The sequence below is a fragment of the Orcinus orca genome, chromosome 11, assembly GCF_937001465.1.
Source record: "Orcinus orca chromosome 11, mOrcOrc1.1, whole genome shotgun sequence".
Classification (NCBI taxonomy): domain Eukaryota; kingdom Metazoa; phylum Chordata; class Mammalia; order Artiodactyla; family Delphinidae; genus Orcinus; species Orcinus orca.
In genome coordinates this window covers 58427829-58443368 of record NC_064569.1, presented here as the reverse complement: position 1 = coordinate 58443368, position 15540 = coordinate 58427829, and the positions used below count along the sequence as shown (strand labels likewise).

Below are 15540 nucleotides of genomic sequence, written 5' to 3'. Positions count from 1 at the left end.
TTTCTGTTTTTGTTCCAGTACCATACGGTCTTCATTGCTGTAGCATTTTAGTGTAGTCTGAAGTCTGGAAGCCTGATTCCTCTAGCTCCGTTTTTATTTCCCAAGATTGTTTTCGCTATTGGGGGTCTTTTGTGTTTCCATAAAAATTGTGAAAATTTTTGTTCTAGTTCTGTGAAAAATGCCATTGGCAGTTTGATAGGGATTGCATTGAATCTGTAAATTGCCTTGGGTAGTATAGTCATTTTCACAATGTTGATTCTTCCAATCCAAGAACATGGTATATCTCTCCATCTATTTGTATCATCTTTAATTTCTTTCATCAGTGTCTTATAGTTTTCTGCATACAGGCCTTTTGTCTCCTTAGGTAGGTTTATTCCTAGGTATTTTATTCTTTTCGTGCAAGGGTAAATCGGATGTTTCCTTAATTTCTCTTTCAGATTTTTCATCATTACTGTATGGGAATGCAAGAGATTTCTGTGCATTAATTTTGTATCCTGCTACTTTACCAAATTCATTGATTAGCTCTAGTAGTTTTCTGGTAGCATCTTTAGGATTCTCTATGTATAGTATCATGTCATCTGCAAACAGTGACAGCTTTACTTCTTTTCAATTTGGATTCCTTTTATTTCTTCTTTGTCTCTGATTGCTGTGGCTAAAACTTCCAAAGCTATGTTGAATAATAGTGGTGAGAGTGGCAACGTTGTCTTGTTCCTGATCTTAGTGGAAATGGTTTCAGGTTTTCATCATTGAGAACGATGTTGGCTGTGGGTTTGTCATATATAGCCTTTATTATGTTGAGGTAAGTTCCTTCTATGCCTACTTTCTGGAGGGTTTTTTATCATAAATTGGTGTTGAATTTTGTCAAAAGCTTTTTCTGCATCTATTGAGATGATCATATGGTTTTTCTCCTTCAATTTGTTAATATGGTGTATCACGTTGACAGATTTGCATACATTGAAGAAACCTTGCATTCCTGGGATAAACCACACTTGATCATGGTGTATGACCCTTTTAATGTGCTGTTGCATTCTGTTTGCTAATATTTTGTTGAGGATTTTTGCGTCTATGCTCATCAGTGATATTGGTCTGTAGTTTTCTTTTTTTGTGACATCTTTGCTTGGTTCTGATATCAGGGTGATGGTGGCCTCGTAGAATGAGTTTGGGAGTGTTCCTCCCTTGGCTATATTTTGGAACCGTTTGATAAGGATAGGTGTTAGCTCTTCTGTAAATGTTTGATAGAATTCGCCTGTGAAGCTATCTGGTCCTAGGCTTTTGTCTATTTGAAGATTTTTAATCACAGTTTCAATTTCAGTGCTTGTGATTGGTCTGTTTATATTTTCTATTTCTTCCTGGTTCAGTCTTGGAAGGTTGTGCATTTCTAAGAATTTGTCCTTTTCTTCCAGATTGTCCATTTTATTGGCATAGAGTTGTCTATAGTAATCCTTCTTGATACTTTGTACTTCTGCAATGTCAGTTGTTACTTCTCCTTTTTCATTTTCAATTCTATTGATTTGAGTCTTGTCCCTTTTTTTCTTGATGAGTCTGGCTAATGGTTTATCAATTTTGTTTATCTACCCAAAGAACCAGCTTTTAGTTTTACTGATCTTTGCTACTGTTTCCTTCATTTCTTTTTATTTCTGCTCTGATTTTATGATTTCTTTCCTCTGCTAACTTTGGCATTTTTTGTTCTTCTTTCTCTAATTGCTTTAGGTGTAAGGTTGGGTTGTTTATTTGAGATGTTTCTTGTTTCTTGAAGTAGAATTTTATTGCTATAAACTCCCCTCTTAGAACTGCTTTTGCTGCATATGATAGGTTTTGGGTCATCGTGTTTTCACTGTCATTTGTTTCTAGTTATTTTTTTATTTCCTCTTTTTTTCTTCAGTGATCTCTTGGTTATTTAGTAGTGTATTGTTTAGCCTCCATATGTTTGTATTTTTTACAGATTTTTCCTATAATTGATATCTAATCTCATAGCGTTGTGGTCAAAAAAGATACTTGATATGATTTCAATTTTCTTAAATTTACCACGGCTTGATTTGTGACCTAGGATATGATCTATCCTGGAGAATGTTCTATGAGCACTTGAGAAGAAAGTGTATTCTGTTGTTTTGGATGGAATGTCCTATAAATATCAATTAAGTCCATCTTGTTTAATGTGTCATTTAAAGCTTGTGTTTCCTTATTTATTTTCATTTTGGATGATCTGTCCATTGGTAAAAGTGTGGTGATAACGTCCCCTACTATTATTGTGTTACTGTCAATTTCCTTTATTATGGCTGTTAGCATTTGCATTATGTATTGAGGTGCTCCTATGTTGGGTGCATAAATATTTACAATTGTTATATTTGCTTCTCAGATTGATCGCTTGATCATTATGTAGTGTTCTTCTTTGTCTCTTGTAATAGTCTTTCCTTTAAAGTCTAATTTGTCTGATATGAGAATTGCTGCTCCAGCTTTCTTTTGATTTCTATTTGCATGGGATATCTTTTTCCATCCCCTCACTGTCAGTCTGTATGTGTCCCTAGGTCTGAATTGGGTCCCTTGTAGACAGCATATATGTTGGTCTTGTTTTTGCATCCATTCAGCCAGTTTATGTCTTTCAGATGGAGCATTTAATCCATTTACATTTAAAGTAATTATCAATATGTATGTTCCTATAACCATTTATCAGTTGTTTTGTGTTTGTTATTGTAGGTCTTTTCCTTCTCTTTTGTTTCTTGCCTAGAGAAGTTCCTTTAGCATTTGTTGTAAACTGGTTTGGTGGTGCTGAATTCTCTTAGATTTTGCTTGTCTGTAAAGATTTTAATTTCTCCATCGAATCTGAATGAGATCCTTGCTGGGTAGAGTAATCTTGGTTTGTAGGCTTTTCCCTTTCATCACCTTAAATATGACCTGCCACTCCCTTCTGGCTTGCAGAGTTTCTGCTGAGAAATCAGCTGTTAACCTTATGCGGATTCCCTTGTATGTTATTTGTTGTTTTTCCCTTGCTGCTTTTAATATTTTTTCTTTGTATTTAATTTTTGGTAGTTTGATTAATATGTGTCTTGGCTTATTTCTCCTTGGATTTACCCTATTTGGGACTCTCTGAGTTTCCTGGACTTGACTGACAATTTTGTTTCTCATATTAGGGAAGTTTTCAACTATAATCTCTTCAAATATTTTCTCAGACCCCTTCTTTTTCTCTTCGTCTTCTGGGACCGCTATAATTCGAATGTTGTTGTGTTTAATGTTGTCCCAGAGCTCTCTGAGACTGTCCTCATTTCTTTTCATTCTTTTTTCTTTATTCTGCTCTGCAGTAGTTACTTCCACTATTTTAACTCCAGGTCACTTATCCATTCTTCTGCCTCAGTTATTCTGCTATTGATTCCTTCTAGAGAATTTTTAATTTCATTTATTGTGCTGTTCATCGTTGTTTGTTTGCTCTTTAGTTCTTCTAGGTCCTTGTTAAATATTTCTTGTATTTTCTCCATTGTATTTCCAAGATTTTGGATCATCTTTCCTATCATTACTCTGAATTCTTTTTCATGTAGACTGCCTATCTTCTCTTCATTTGTTTGGTCTGGTGGGTTTTTACCTTGCTCCTTCATCTGCTGTATATTTCTTTGTCTTCTCATTTTGCTTAACTTACTGTGTTTGGGGTCTCCTTTTTGTAGGCTGCAGGTTCGTAGTTCCCATTGTTTTTGGTGTCTGTCCCCAGTGGGTAGGGTTGGTTCAATGGGTTGTGTAGGCTTCCTGGTGGAGGGGACTGGTGACTGTTCTGATGGATGAGGCTGGATCTTGTCTTTCTGGTGGGCAGGGCTGCGTCCGGTGGTGTGTTTTGGGGTGTCTGTGAACTTATGATTTTAGGCAGCCTGTCTGCTAATGGGTGGGGTTGTGTTCCTGTCTTCCTAGTTGTTTGGCATGGGATGTCCAGCACTGTAGCTTGCTGGTCATTGAGTGGAGGTGGGTTTTAGCATTGAGATGGAGATCTCTGGGAGATGTTTTGCCGTTTGATATTACATGGGGCTGGCAGGTTTCTGTTGGACCAATGTCTTGAACTCGGCTCTCCCACCTAAGAGGCTCCGGCCTGACACCCGGCACATATTTTCATAATATGTGATGATGTGTTAAAAATACAACAACATGAAAATTTGAATAAAAATTCAACTGGCAAAACAAGTGTTTATATTTCTGTTAAGCAGATTAGATTCTGCTGTGAGACCTTTTTCTTATATGTATGTGTGTATGTATTTTAAGCACTTACATCTCCCTAATAGGAGCAAGACTGGGGAGAAGAAACAATATTTTTGTTGTTTATGTATACTTCACCTTACTTCGAAAAAAGATTTGTGGTTGTTTAAATTACACTTACAAAATAGCAAGAAAATATAAAGTAGCAGAATGTGAGAAAGGAGTAAGAAAAACAAAATGTGAACATATTTGACCATTTAAATCTAAATGAAATGTTACATAAAAGATGATAGTTGGTTTCTTCTTCAATTCAATGGAAAATAGAAATAAAAGAGACCTGTTTCACACTCTAATATGAAGCATTTATATTGGATTCAAGAAATAGCTTTCTGACAGTGAATTGAAATAGGTAACTATCTTATTTGAAGATATTTAGAAATAGAATAGAATCTCATCTTTCTCTGATCCTTGAGACTTGACCCTACCTAAGGGATAGTTTCATGACCTAGCAAGCCTCTCCCTTCTGGCCCTATAATTATCTAATTCTACAGAGAATATTGCCTCACCCATTCTTTAAAGAGCCAGTCTGGTAAAGAGAAGATAGCTGGAAAATGGAATTGAAAAATGTGGCCTGTGTTTCAGTATCTGGCATACTGTTCTACTGGGAGTTACGATTGTAATTCTGTTCCATTCGGGATTATAAAATGGTACAGTTTAAAGCGGTTAAGAATAGTACTACAAGTACTTAGATTTAAATTTTCTCTTTACCATCAAAGACACAAATAAATTTAATAATTACATCAGCGGACTGAAATTAGACTATGTAGAAACTATACTATATTATACTTAAATGTATAGAGGTAATTCCTCTATATTGTCTTTCTAATTTGTCTTTATTCACATTTTTATAACAGCTGATACAAGAGGTTAAGTTGCTAAACAATTATCTGAAACCAAATTCTCAGGGGAGAATATATTTTTTACCTGATTTGTTAGACACCCAAATAATTGCTTCTGGAGACACATGGCTTCTATTTCCTACCACAATAGTTAATGGGATCTGCCACAGGTAACTGCAAAATAAAAGAGAAACGTTAAGAATAAAAATGGTTATAACAAACAAACAACATTTCCTATGCACCTCCTATGTGATTTTTCTTATTCTCTTTAGGAGAATTTTTTAAATTCCCCAGTCATAAATGTAAGGAATAGGCCAAGAAGATGAATTCACTCTTTCAATGTCGCTAAGCAGACTTGGCCTCTAAGAGTTGTAATTTCAAAACAAATGGTGGACTACCAACAAAACAATTTATCTTGGAAAAAAAGATTTGAATTTTACATGAGGAATAAAAAGTAGCTAAAATCTATAAATCTGAGCTGCACCATATATTGAGTAAAGTCTTAAAATAACTCCTTTCTACTTGATTCCGCATTAGATTAATGCCCATTCCAGTGCCTTCATGCATTTACATTTCAACATTCTCCTCATTTACTTGTTTAACTATTCTTAAAAAAACTTTTGTCAGATTTTATAGAAAGGATAATACAGCACAGATAAAGTTATTCAGCAAAGTAGGGACAAAAAGCAAAACTGATCAGATCCCCCTAAAATCCAGATCAATACAAAGAACACTGTGGGACACAATGCTTTGTTTTCTGAAATGGAATTTCCAAATTGATGTGTGAAATCAACCACCAATGTGCAGGGATCAGTCATGAGTCTCAGCTATTAAAGAGAAGCGTTTTCTAGAACATGACTTTTTATAGGATAAAAGTTTAGGCCTAAACTTGTACGTGAAGTAATATCAATTTAACCTCAAATGAGCAACCGGAGATAAATTGGATAGTCTTACAATAAAATCCAATGACTACATTTTGTTCCCCTAAAATATAGCCAGGTTATGTTAACCAATCATTGCACTATTAGCAACAGGGATAGTCAACAATATGCAGTATGAGAAAAATATTTCTGACCTGAAAACTATAAGAATACTCTATGAGCTCAGTAACTATGGGAATTAATGGAGAATTGAGAATTTTTCAGGGAACATGTCTGGGGCTATGTAGCTAAAAATAGAATATGTCTTTTGATGGGGGAGGACATCTCCAAATCTGTCATATGGAATTTGATTATTATTTTATCATTTCATGTCTCCCATTCACAATAATCAGAATTTAGTAATAGCAAAAATCCAAATGGAAGACTGGAAGAAATTCCTAGTGTTATATCAACTGCTATCTCCAACATAGAAAGTTAATATGTTTAAGACTCTAAATTTTAAAAGTATATGCTATACTTAATCAGACAAACATTTTTGAGTGCCACCTATGTGGAGACATGCTGCTATATAGAATGGACTCTGGACAATTGATCAGGAAATAAACAACCTATTGTAGCGAAACAGGTATTGTTTGTAGGGTAGACATTGGTGAACGCCAACCCATGTACACTCTTTAACAAATATCCCCAAGCTCATAACATGATACCAAGAATATGCCACAAGTATTTAATAATGGATTTACTGTTAAGAAGATACAGAGAATTTATATAATAAATTTATATATAAATATATATAGCTGTTCTCTAAAAATAATGATTCTTTTTGATTAACTGAAATTATTAGGTAAGAGACAACAATGCCTGACTCTGCATCTGATTCTCGAATTAAACTATGAACTCATTTTTGTGTACCTAAGACCTTTCAAAAGCCTGGAAATGAAATGCTTAAATAAATTGCTGTTGAAATGGATTGAATGAGACTGAATTGAAGTAAAATAAAAGGAACTATATCAGTCTATAATAAGACAGAGATTAACTTTATGAAATTGATTTTTTTAGTACAGATTGTCTATATTGAGTTGGGGCAACTAAATTTTGAAGGCAAATAAATATCAGTTAAAGGGCCAGAAATATATAAAATTGAAGATGTTTAAAACTCTTCAAGGATAAATGTCTTTTTTGTAGCATGATCATAAAATGTTTATGAAATAGTATTTGCCCCAATATAAACATACTTATAATTTTACATTTATTTAAACTGTATCCTTCTAAATAATGAAACTAGAAATTACAATAAAAATTGATATGTTTTGATTCTGAGTTTTAGCAAAAGTCTCTAAAGTCAAGAAGGAGAGATTCATATCAATACCTGCATTGTTGCTTACAGACAATTCCACATACAAGAAACTTCCTAAATGGCAGACACTGTACTGTATAGCAATGTTCAGATGCAAAAAAAGAAGTTAACTTTAAGGTATTGTGATACAAACATTGGGGCATTTTGTAAAACTTTTAAAATACCCTCTATATTTTTCCTAAGAATGTTTTTGGCCTCTATTCTGTGTGTGTGTGTGTGTGTGTGTGTGTGTGTGTGTGTATGTGTGTGCATGTATGTATACACAAAATCTATACATTGTCACAAAGACAAAGTAAAAATTACAAATCACCAAGCACATCTGAAGTTTATATTATTTCTGAATTGCTATACTATCAGTACTATACAAGTTATTTTCCTTAACTTTCCAAACAACACATATTTGATCTTTCCACCAATTTCATTTTTAAGATCAAAGAAGGCATGGCAATTATGTTGCTTTATGATTACAACTTAAAAGGCTAGAAGACCCTAAACATTGTGGGTGAAAAGCTCTGTGTGGTGTGCTGTAAAAACATCCAAAAATGCAGTGAGTTATGTTAAAAAAGAAACTAGAAAAAAGAACCTGTGAAATTAAATTGTGCCCCAGCCCCTTAAGTTTAACTTGAATTTTAGTCATCTCATTTTAAGAAGAAAAAAACAAAAACAATGCACTTCAAAAGATTCTCAAGATATTTTTTATTTAACAGTCCCTGGGACTACCTCTCTTCATCGTAGGTCACATTTTTATAATAAAGCAATGTTTATTCTAATGATTATGTTAAGGCAGAAAAGCGTAGGTGCTTATTTTAGCTGGAGTGAAAAAACTTTTTAAAAAATGGTACCAATATTAGTGAAGCATTAATGTACATGCCATGAAAAATGGTTCCAAGGTTGCAATCATCAGACCCAAAATAAAAGGAGATAAATATAATTCTCTGTAGCACAGGACTCCAAGAAGCTCCATATGTATAGGAGACATTACTGAACATTACAATGTATTAACTTTATAAAGAAAAAAAAGCTACACAAATTCATAATTTCCCAAATACCAAAATGCTAGCAAATATTTTACTCAATTTCACATATCAACTAACTTTATGAAATTATTATATAAAGATCTTTCCTTTCTATGCTGTAATATAGCTACCACATATGAAAAATATGATTACTATATACATTAAAAATGTTCTAGGCATGTTGTAGTGATATTCCAGTGTCCTCTACAAAATTGAAGACAAAGAGTTGATTATACAATCACAGAAAATATCCACAATTCATGGGTTTCCTGGCGTAAATGGGCTCTATGTTTTACTGCATTAACTATTTGCAGTATATGATAAAGATCTAAGAAGGTTACAGACAAAGGGCAGATAGAATTGGTATTGAAGCTTTGACCACAATGTTATAGTGAATTAAATTATCAATAATATAAAACTGAATACTAAAATTTCAACTGCAAACTTTATTATTTCAAAATAGATATAAAATAAATTTTGAGACTGATGGAATGCCATGCATTATCTCACTCAATATTTTCTATGCCAAGTTCTCAGCGTTCAAAACCATTCATATGATTTTATAACTGCAGCAAAAGTAAAGCCCTGTAAAAGCTTTGTATAGGTATATATACCTATACAGCCTGGGAGAAAGTCTTCCTTTAAAGAGTCAGACTTGCAGCCGATACATCTGGCTCATATTATAGGTTGACAGAGTATTTTTGTTCAAAATTTGTTCTGTCATCTGCATGTCCTTTATGTTTTTCTGCATCAGTGATGCTTGTGTAAGAATGATCATTCTCAAAGGCAAGGCCTGAATCTCTCTAACTTTGCCACAGTCAAGTAGTTTTTATGTACTTCCCGACAAGGCCAGTGTTGATGCCTAAGCAGGTTTCACCTGGGGCCAGACGGTGGTTGACCAGAAGCAGTGTTTGGCAGCTGTGAGGAATCCAGGCTGGGTGAAGGGTTGACCCAGTCAGATCCTGACAGTGTGGCAGGATAATACCCTGTATTCCACAGGTGCAAACAGTTAGATTACAAGGGCAGTCTGCTGAAGGACAGTGTATATAATGAGCAGGAGACTTAAGACAATACTTTCTTAAGTGGGTTCCCAATTTAGTCACCAGAAAACATTCATGAATTTCTCAGTCACTTCTACCTGGACCCTGTCTTAGAGATAACAAAGAAAGCTTAATGCATGTTTCACATATCCTAGATACTGATGGGTGATAAAATCAGATTCCTAATATTCCAAATGGGAGACAGCATGACCAGTCTAATCCCAACACCTCATTTTATTTATTAATTTTGACCTCCAACCCTCCCTGTCCCACTCCCAACCTCTTATCCGGATATCTTAGAAAAAAATAAAATGAAATGATTTAAGTTCTATCTTTCCTTGGCTCCGCTTTAATAAAGCACAAAAGAGTGGGAAAACATGAACTAGAAAAGAATCACTACATGCTGAATTTTCAGTAATGAAATAAGAATTTCAAATGAAAGTTAAAGTAACAACAAGTCAAATTCTATGTATGTATGTATGTATGTATGTATGTTATGTTATGTATGTATGTATGTATGTTGTGTTAATGGTTTTTAAACACTAAAAGTGAGGGAAGAGAATGTATTTTGATACTAAGTGGCATTGATACTTAGACCATTTTAAATGGATCTAGTTTGAGTTCCTCTGGCTCAGGCACTATTTAGTCTGGTCGTGGGTTTTTGTTTAACTAGTCTTTCTGGATTGTTAAGTTTCTGTTCTTGTCTATTCTACAAATCTTGGTTGTCTCAATACCATTTAATCCACTTCAAAGTATTTTAACTTTCTTAAATTTAATTCAACAAACATTTACAGGGAAAAGCAAAAAAAAAAAAAATCACACATTATTGTGTTAAATGACCATGATAATTTAAATCCTGTCTTCTTAAACAAAATAACTTTAGCATGCTGCCACCTTGATAGTTAAAATATCTGGAAATGGGAGTAAAAGAGGGTTCAAAATGAAAATACCATATGTAAATAAAGAAATGAAAACTATATTTCGAGTACTTTTCATAATTCTGTTATCAATTCTTTTTAAAATGTTAAAATGCAAAGTGAAACATAAAAAACAAAAGCAATTTTTTCACATAAACAACAGAGTTGTACCTGTTATTTTGAGGTTCATGTGCTTTAGTTTTAGCACTGATGTCATAAATAAAATGTTGCTGGGTAATTATTATTCTATTTTCTGCTGTTGTATTTCCCAAGATGGTGATAACAGGATAACCCATCTGGAGTGTCCACTGATCCATTACTTCTTGTATATTTACATACTTTCCATTCCTTTTTAAAGCCTTTATAACCAAAATTGTATAAATTAATTTTATAAACATAAACTAGAAACATAATTAACATTAAACCATTTTCATGTTTACTTTTATGATTTACTTAAGTATGAAAACATTTAAAATCGGTGAAACTAATATAATGTGTTAGTAAAATTAATTTTCTTGCCTTAGCTTAAGCTTCATGCATATATATATATATATATATATATATATATATAGAAATAAAAACTTTATTAACATTAAAGTTTTTACCTAATGGAAGATGAAATATATTTTATTGTTAAAGCAAGTACTTACTTGCAGCATCTTTAAGCATCCCCAGTATGTCTAGTATTAAACTTAAATACTTGCTATTCACTTATAGAGAAAAAGTTCTTTACCATCTATATTTCACTCAAACATGAATATCTGACACCCTATTAAAATTATATTTCAGAAGTATTATCATGTTTGAAAGTAGGCAAGGTATCTTTAACTACCATTGTAGCTGAATTAATTTTAAACCTCATTATCCTTATAATATAATACATCAAATATAAAACAAGAAAGCAATATCAAGAAAAGGGAAATATAAAAAGTAAAAACAAACCATCAGTGTCAATAAAAGTTATGAATGTTTTATAAACTCAATTCAAATATTCAAGAAGAGGCTTTGGCTTTCAAGCTTCCTATACTTTACCTCTGATAGTGTATTCCAGAGATCATTTCTGGCTGCATTGCCATACTTATGAATAGTTAAGTAATCCTACGAAGAATATAAAATTGTAATTACAATTCAAAGGCTAAGCAATTTCCAGTAAACACATTTATTTCTCAATTCGGTTAACCATTTCCATTTGTTGGAACTGCCTTAACACAAGATAAAGACGTGCAAATAAGGTGAAGAATCTCATTTTAAAATATTCCAAAGAGATTGAACTACAGCATATTTCTTAATTAAATCATCAAACAATACTAATCTCTTAAAATTTATTTTCATAGCCATAATCACTTCTTATGGATTTCCAGGGTCAAAGATCTTCCTCTAATTTAGCAAGTCAAACTCAGGGAATTTTGAAAAAACTATCTCTGCAATGAAATATTTAGGGGACACTTTCTCATCAGGCTTTCATGTTGAAGTGTTGAAAAAAATATCTTGTTTTATGGAAAAAGGAAAAAAACAACCTGACTGATATATACTGATGTGAAGAGGGATTGTTTTGCCAAAAAGGTGATGACTATCTCCACAACTTGTCCAGTTCCCTGTCTCTCTGCAAAGGACAGGCTGCCTAATACAAAAATGATATATACATATTTCCATGAGTTTGAAACACATATTAATATTTAATAAGAAAAGGTCAATCCTAAGTTTATTTAATATTTTTGAGCTTAGGACTTCACATTTCTCATTTTCAATCATTAGTAGTTTAATGTACACACTTTCTGATTCATGTCTGTTCCCTTCTAAGAAGCATGGTTTATGTCACTGTGAATGTGTTATTTAGTTATGGCTACTTGGCATTTTTTTTTTTTCTGATTCCAAAGTGGAAAAATCAATAGAAAACAGTGTTTTGTATTATGAAACAGTGTCCCCTCCTTCATCTGAAATTCCATTATCTCTGCAACACCTAGGTAGTAGACAAAATCTTAACTTACATCATAGTACTAAAACTGGAAAAATTTTGCTGACTCCTTTCAGTACTTTATGTAGAGTGGAGTACTTTGGGGATAATTAAAGTTGGGGAAGCAAATTTTCTGAAATACAAATTGTAGCACCTGTGACAGATTCAGCTTTCTTGCTAACTCACAGCACAGCAAATGGCAACTCCCACTTAATCAGACTGCTAGAGATGCAGTACTCAACACTAACTTAGCAACCACAAATTCATCGTCGTCATCAGGTGTTAGGAATAACTTTACTGAAAAAATACAAGCCTGAATGACCAATCTGAATCCTAACTTTGGCTTTGAACATGTCACATGAGGCATTTTCAATTAGAACTCAAGGACCAGGATTTAAATCAGCTATTTCAGATTTAGTTGTCAGAATTATGTTTTATGCTTGTTTATCACTTAAGTGAATAAATTTGGGGAAAATAGGAATTATGAAACATAAATTTTATTTTAAATAAATAATGCCATAATAATAAAGTTTTAACATTAGAACTATTTATTATTGGATTCTGTTTATGTATAGTGCTGCTAGGATAATCAAAAAGAGGGAACAAAGGAATACTACATAGACCTTGAAAGGTCCAATACATAACTACAGGTTTCTCTTCACACACAGATCATAAAAATCCAACGGTTCATGGTATGAGTTGACCTTGGCCCAATACTGATCATCAACTTGAGCTCTTGGTTCCCTCCCCAATTCAGAATAAAGTTCAAATTTACATTTCAAGCAGGCTGGAATGGCAATTATCCAAGATTAGGAAGGCGCTCCAACTTGTCTGCCTCAGTATTCAGGGCAGATCACATGCCTTCTTGGACTCCCAGCAGCCCCAGTTTTCGGGTGTTACTGGAATCCTACATTATGTCACTTCTTTTCTCTGTTATAAAACTCAAATGTTTTCCTTAGTTATTTTAACCTTCCTCTTGCACAAATATAGTCATATTTTGAATTGAGGAAATTTTGCTTTGTCTTTGTAGAATTACAAAACCACTTAAAAGAATAGTGAGTGTGGTTTTTTGATGATCAATCATTTATTTATTTGCCCATTCCACAAAATGTCTGGTGCACTTTGCATGTGCCAGGCAGCTCACCAGGTGCTGGAGCAACAGTGGTGGAGAGAAGTTTACTGAGAATAACTAGAAATACTGAGATGCGATTTGTGTAGGAAGGTTTCTATGACGGAAACTGGGGAAGTCTTGGTACAATAACCACTTGATAAGATGAATCAAATATTTGGTATGATATTGAATAAGAAGATTTTAAGTTCTGGTCAAACCTACAAGTCAATGAATATGGACATGGCTGGAGTTATGAACCTGAAATGAAAATTTATATTTATATGTATGAAAGTCAATCAGCAGTAGATTTGACATAATATAAAGTAGAAGAATTATTTAATATTAACACTGGAAAGAGAATTGTGGGTTCTCTATACAGAGAATTTCAGAAACAGTAGAGTTGTTGAAAAGAGTAAAACAAAGATGACCACTAGAATATTCTTAAGGAACATAACCAACAATATAAACTGATTAAAAGTTAAAAGCAGGGACTTCCCTGGTGGCGCTGTGGTTAAGAATCGCCTGCCGATGCAGGGGACACGGGTTCAAGCCCTGGTCCGGGAACATCCCACATGCCGCGGAGCAACTAATCCAGTGCGCCACAACTACTGAGCCTGCATGCCACAACTACTAAAGCCTGCACACCTAGAGCCTGTGCTCCGCAACAAAAAAAGCCACCATGATAAGCCCATGCACCGCAACAAAGAGCAGTCCCTGCTCACCGCAATTAGAGAAAGCCTGCGCGCAGCAACGAAGACCCAGTGCAGCCAAATAAATAAATAAATAACTTTATTTTAAAAAAAGTTTAAAGCATGTTAAGCAAAAGTATATTCTGATACATAAAGTGCAGGAGTGGGAGTCTCACTGTCTTTGTTCAAATCCATATTCCAACAGTCCCTAGTTGTATGATCTCTGGCAAATCACTTAACTTCTTTGTACCTGTCTTCACATCTAGAAAATAAGGATAATAAAAGTACCTGCTGCATAGAATTTTTCTGAGAAATAAATGATTTAATATCTGTACAGTGTTAAAAAGCGAAGAGTGCTTAACACAGTAATGTCTATTCAATAGACAGTAGCTGCCAGAATCTTATTAATCATTTCAGGTTACAGGTTGGAAAACTGAGTAACAAAAGCAAAAGCATCAGTAATGATGAAAACAATATTTGCCTCCCTTTTAGCACTAAGTTGCTTTATATTTTATTTCATTCAATCCCAAGATGACATTTATGAGTTAGATGTTATCATCAACACTTAATAAATCAAAACACTGGAACTCAGAGACTCCAGCCCATGTCCAAACCCCATATCTGTGCACACAACTGCTGACCCAAATCCGGTATCTATGAGATGACACACAGGTGACTAAGAGTCATGTTCAAAGCTGAACTCATGTCCTCCTCTATATCAGCTCCTTTTGGGAGCCCTTCCCCAGGGATGACTCTTCCATCCACCTCAACCAAGGAGTCATCTTTGATGCCTTTCTCTCCCTTTCCACCACATTCAGGTAATGATGCACATCCTAAACAGCCCCTAATATTCCCCCTTCCTTTTAGCTGTTTGACAGCCACTCTACAGTATTTTGCCCAGATGACTACTACTGCTACTACTTCTGCTTTGTCCCTTTCAAATCTAATCTCTTTCACGCAGTCATGCATGAATAATTTTCATCAAATATACCTATGAATCCCTGCTGCCTTCAGAATATAGTCCAAACATACCTCAATGTAACTTAAAGGTGTCCCTCATAGTCTGGTCCCTCTGTACCTCTCCAATCTCATCCATTACTTTGTTGGCCCCCTGCCTCAACTTAACCATTTTCACCTTTCTTGCAGATGTCTAATGCTTATTTTCTCCCTTTTCTAGTTCCCTGCACAAGCAGTTCTCTACACACTCTTTTCTCCTTTGCCCATTTAAATTCAATTCAATCTCCAGGACTCAAGTTTGCATGTCCTTCGGGAATCCTTTCTTGCCCATTCTCACCCCCTTCCTAATTCTGAGTTAAGCACCCCTCTTATATTCTTACATGCTTCACCATATAAGAGCAATTATCACACTGTTATAATTGCCTGTTTACTAGTTTGACTGCCCACATAGTCTGTAAACTCCATGAGAGTGAGGACCCTGTGATTCCTGTTTACCACTATTTAACCAGCATCTATGTGCCCAGCCTGGTACCCAGTAGATGCTCAATA

The 15540-nt window shown here is 34.2% G+C and overlaps 1 protein-coding gene across 1 annotated transcript in view; it reads right to left on the bottom strand.

Annotated features, from left to right (window-relative positions):
• TRHDE (thyrotropin releasing hormone degrading enzyme) overlaps positions 1–15540 on the bottom strand; it is a 408390-nt gene that overhangs the window by 88690 nt on the left and 304160 nt on the right. The window contains exons 8-10 of the mRNA XM_004281902.4: positions 11313–11378; positions 10452–10639; positions 5155–5243 (exon numbers count right to left, since the gene is read on the bottom strand). Coding sequence (XP_004281950.3) covers positions 5155–5243; positions 10452–10639; positions 11313–11378 — 343 coding nt within the window. The remainder of the gene's footprint in view (positions 1–5154; positions 5244–10451; positions 10640–11312; positions 11379–15540) is intronic.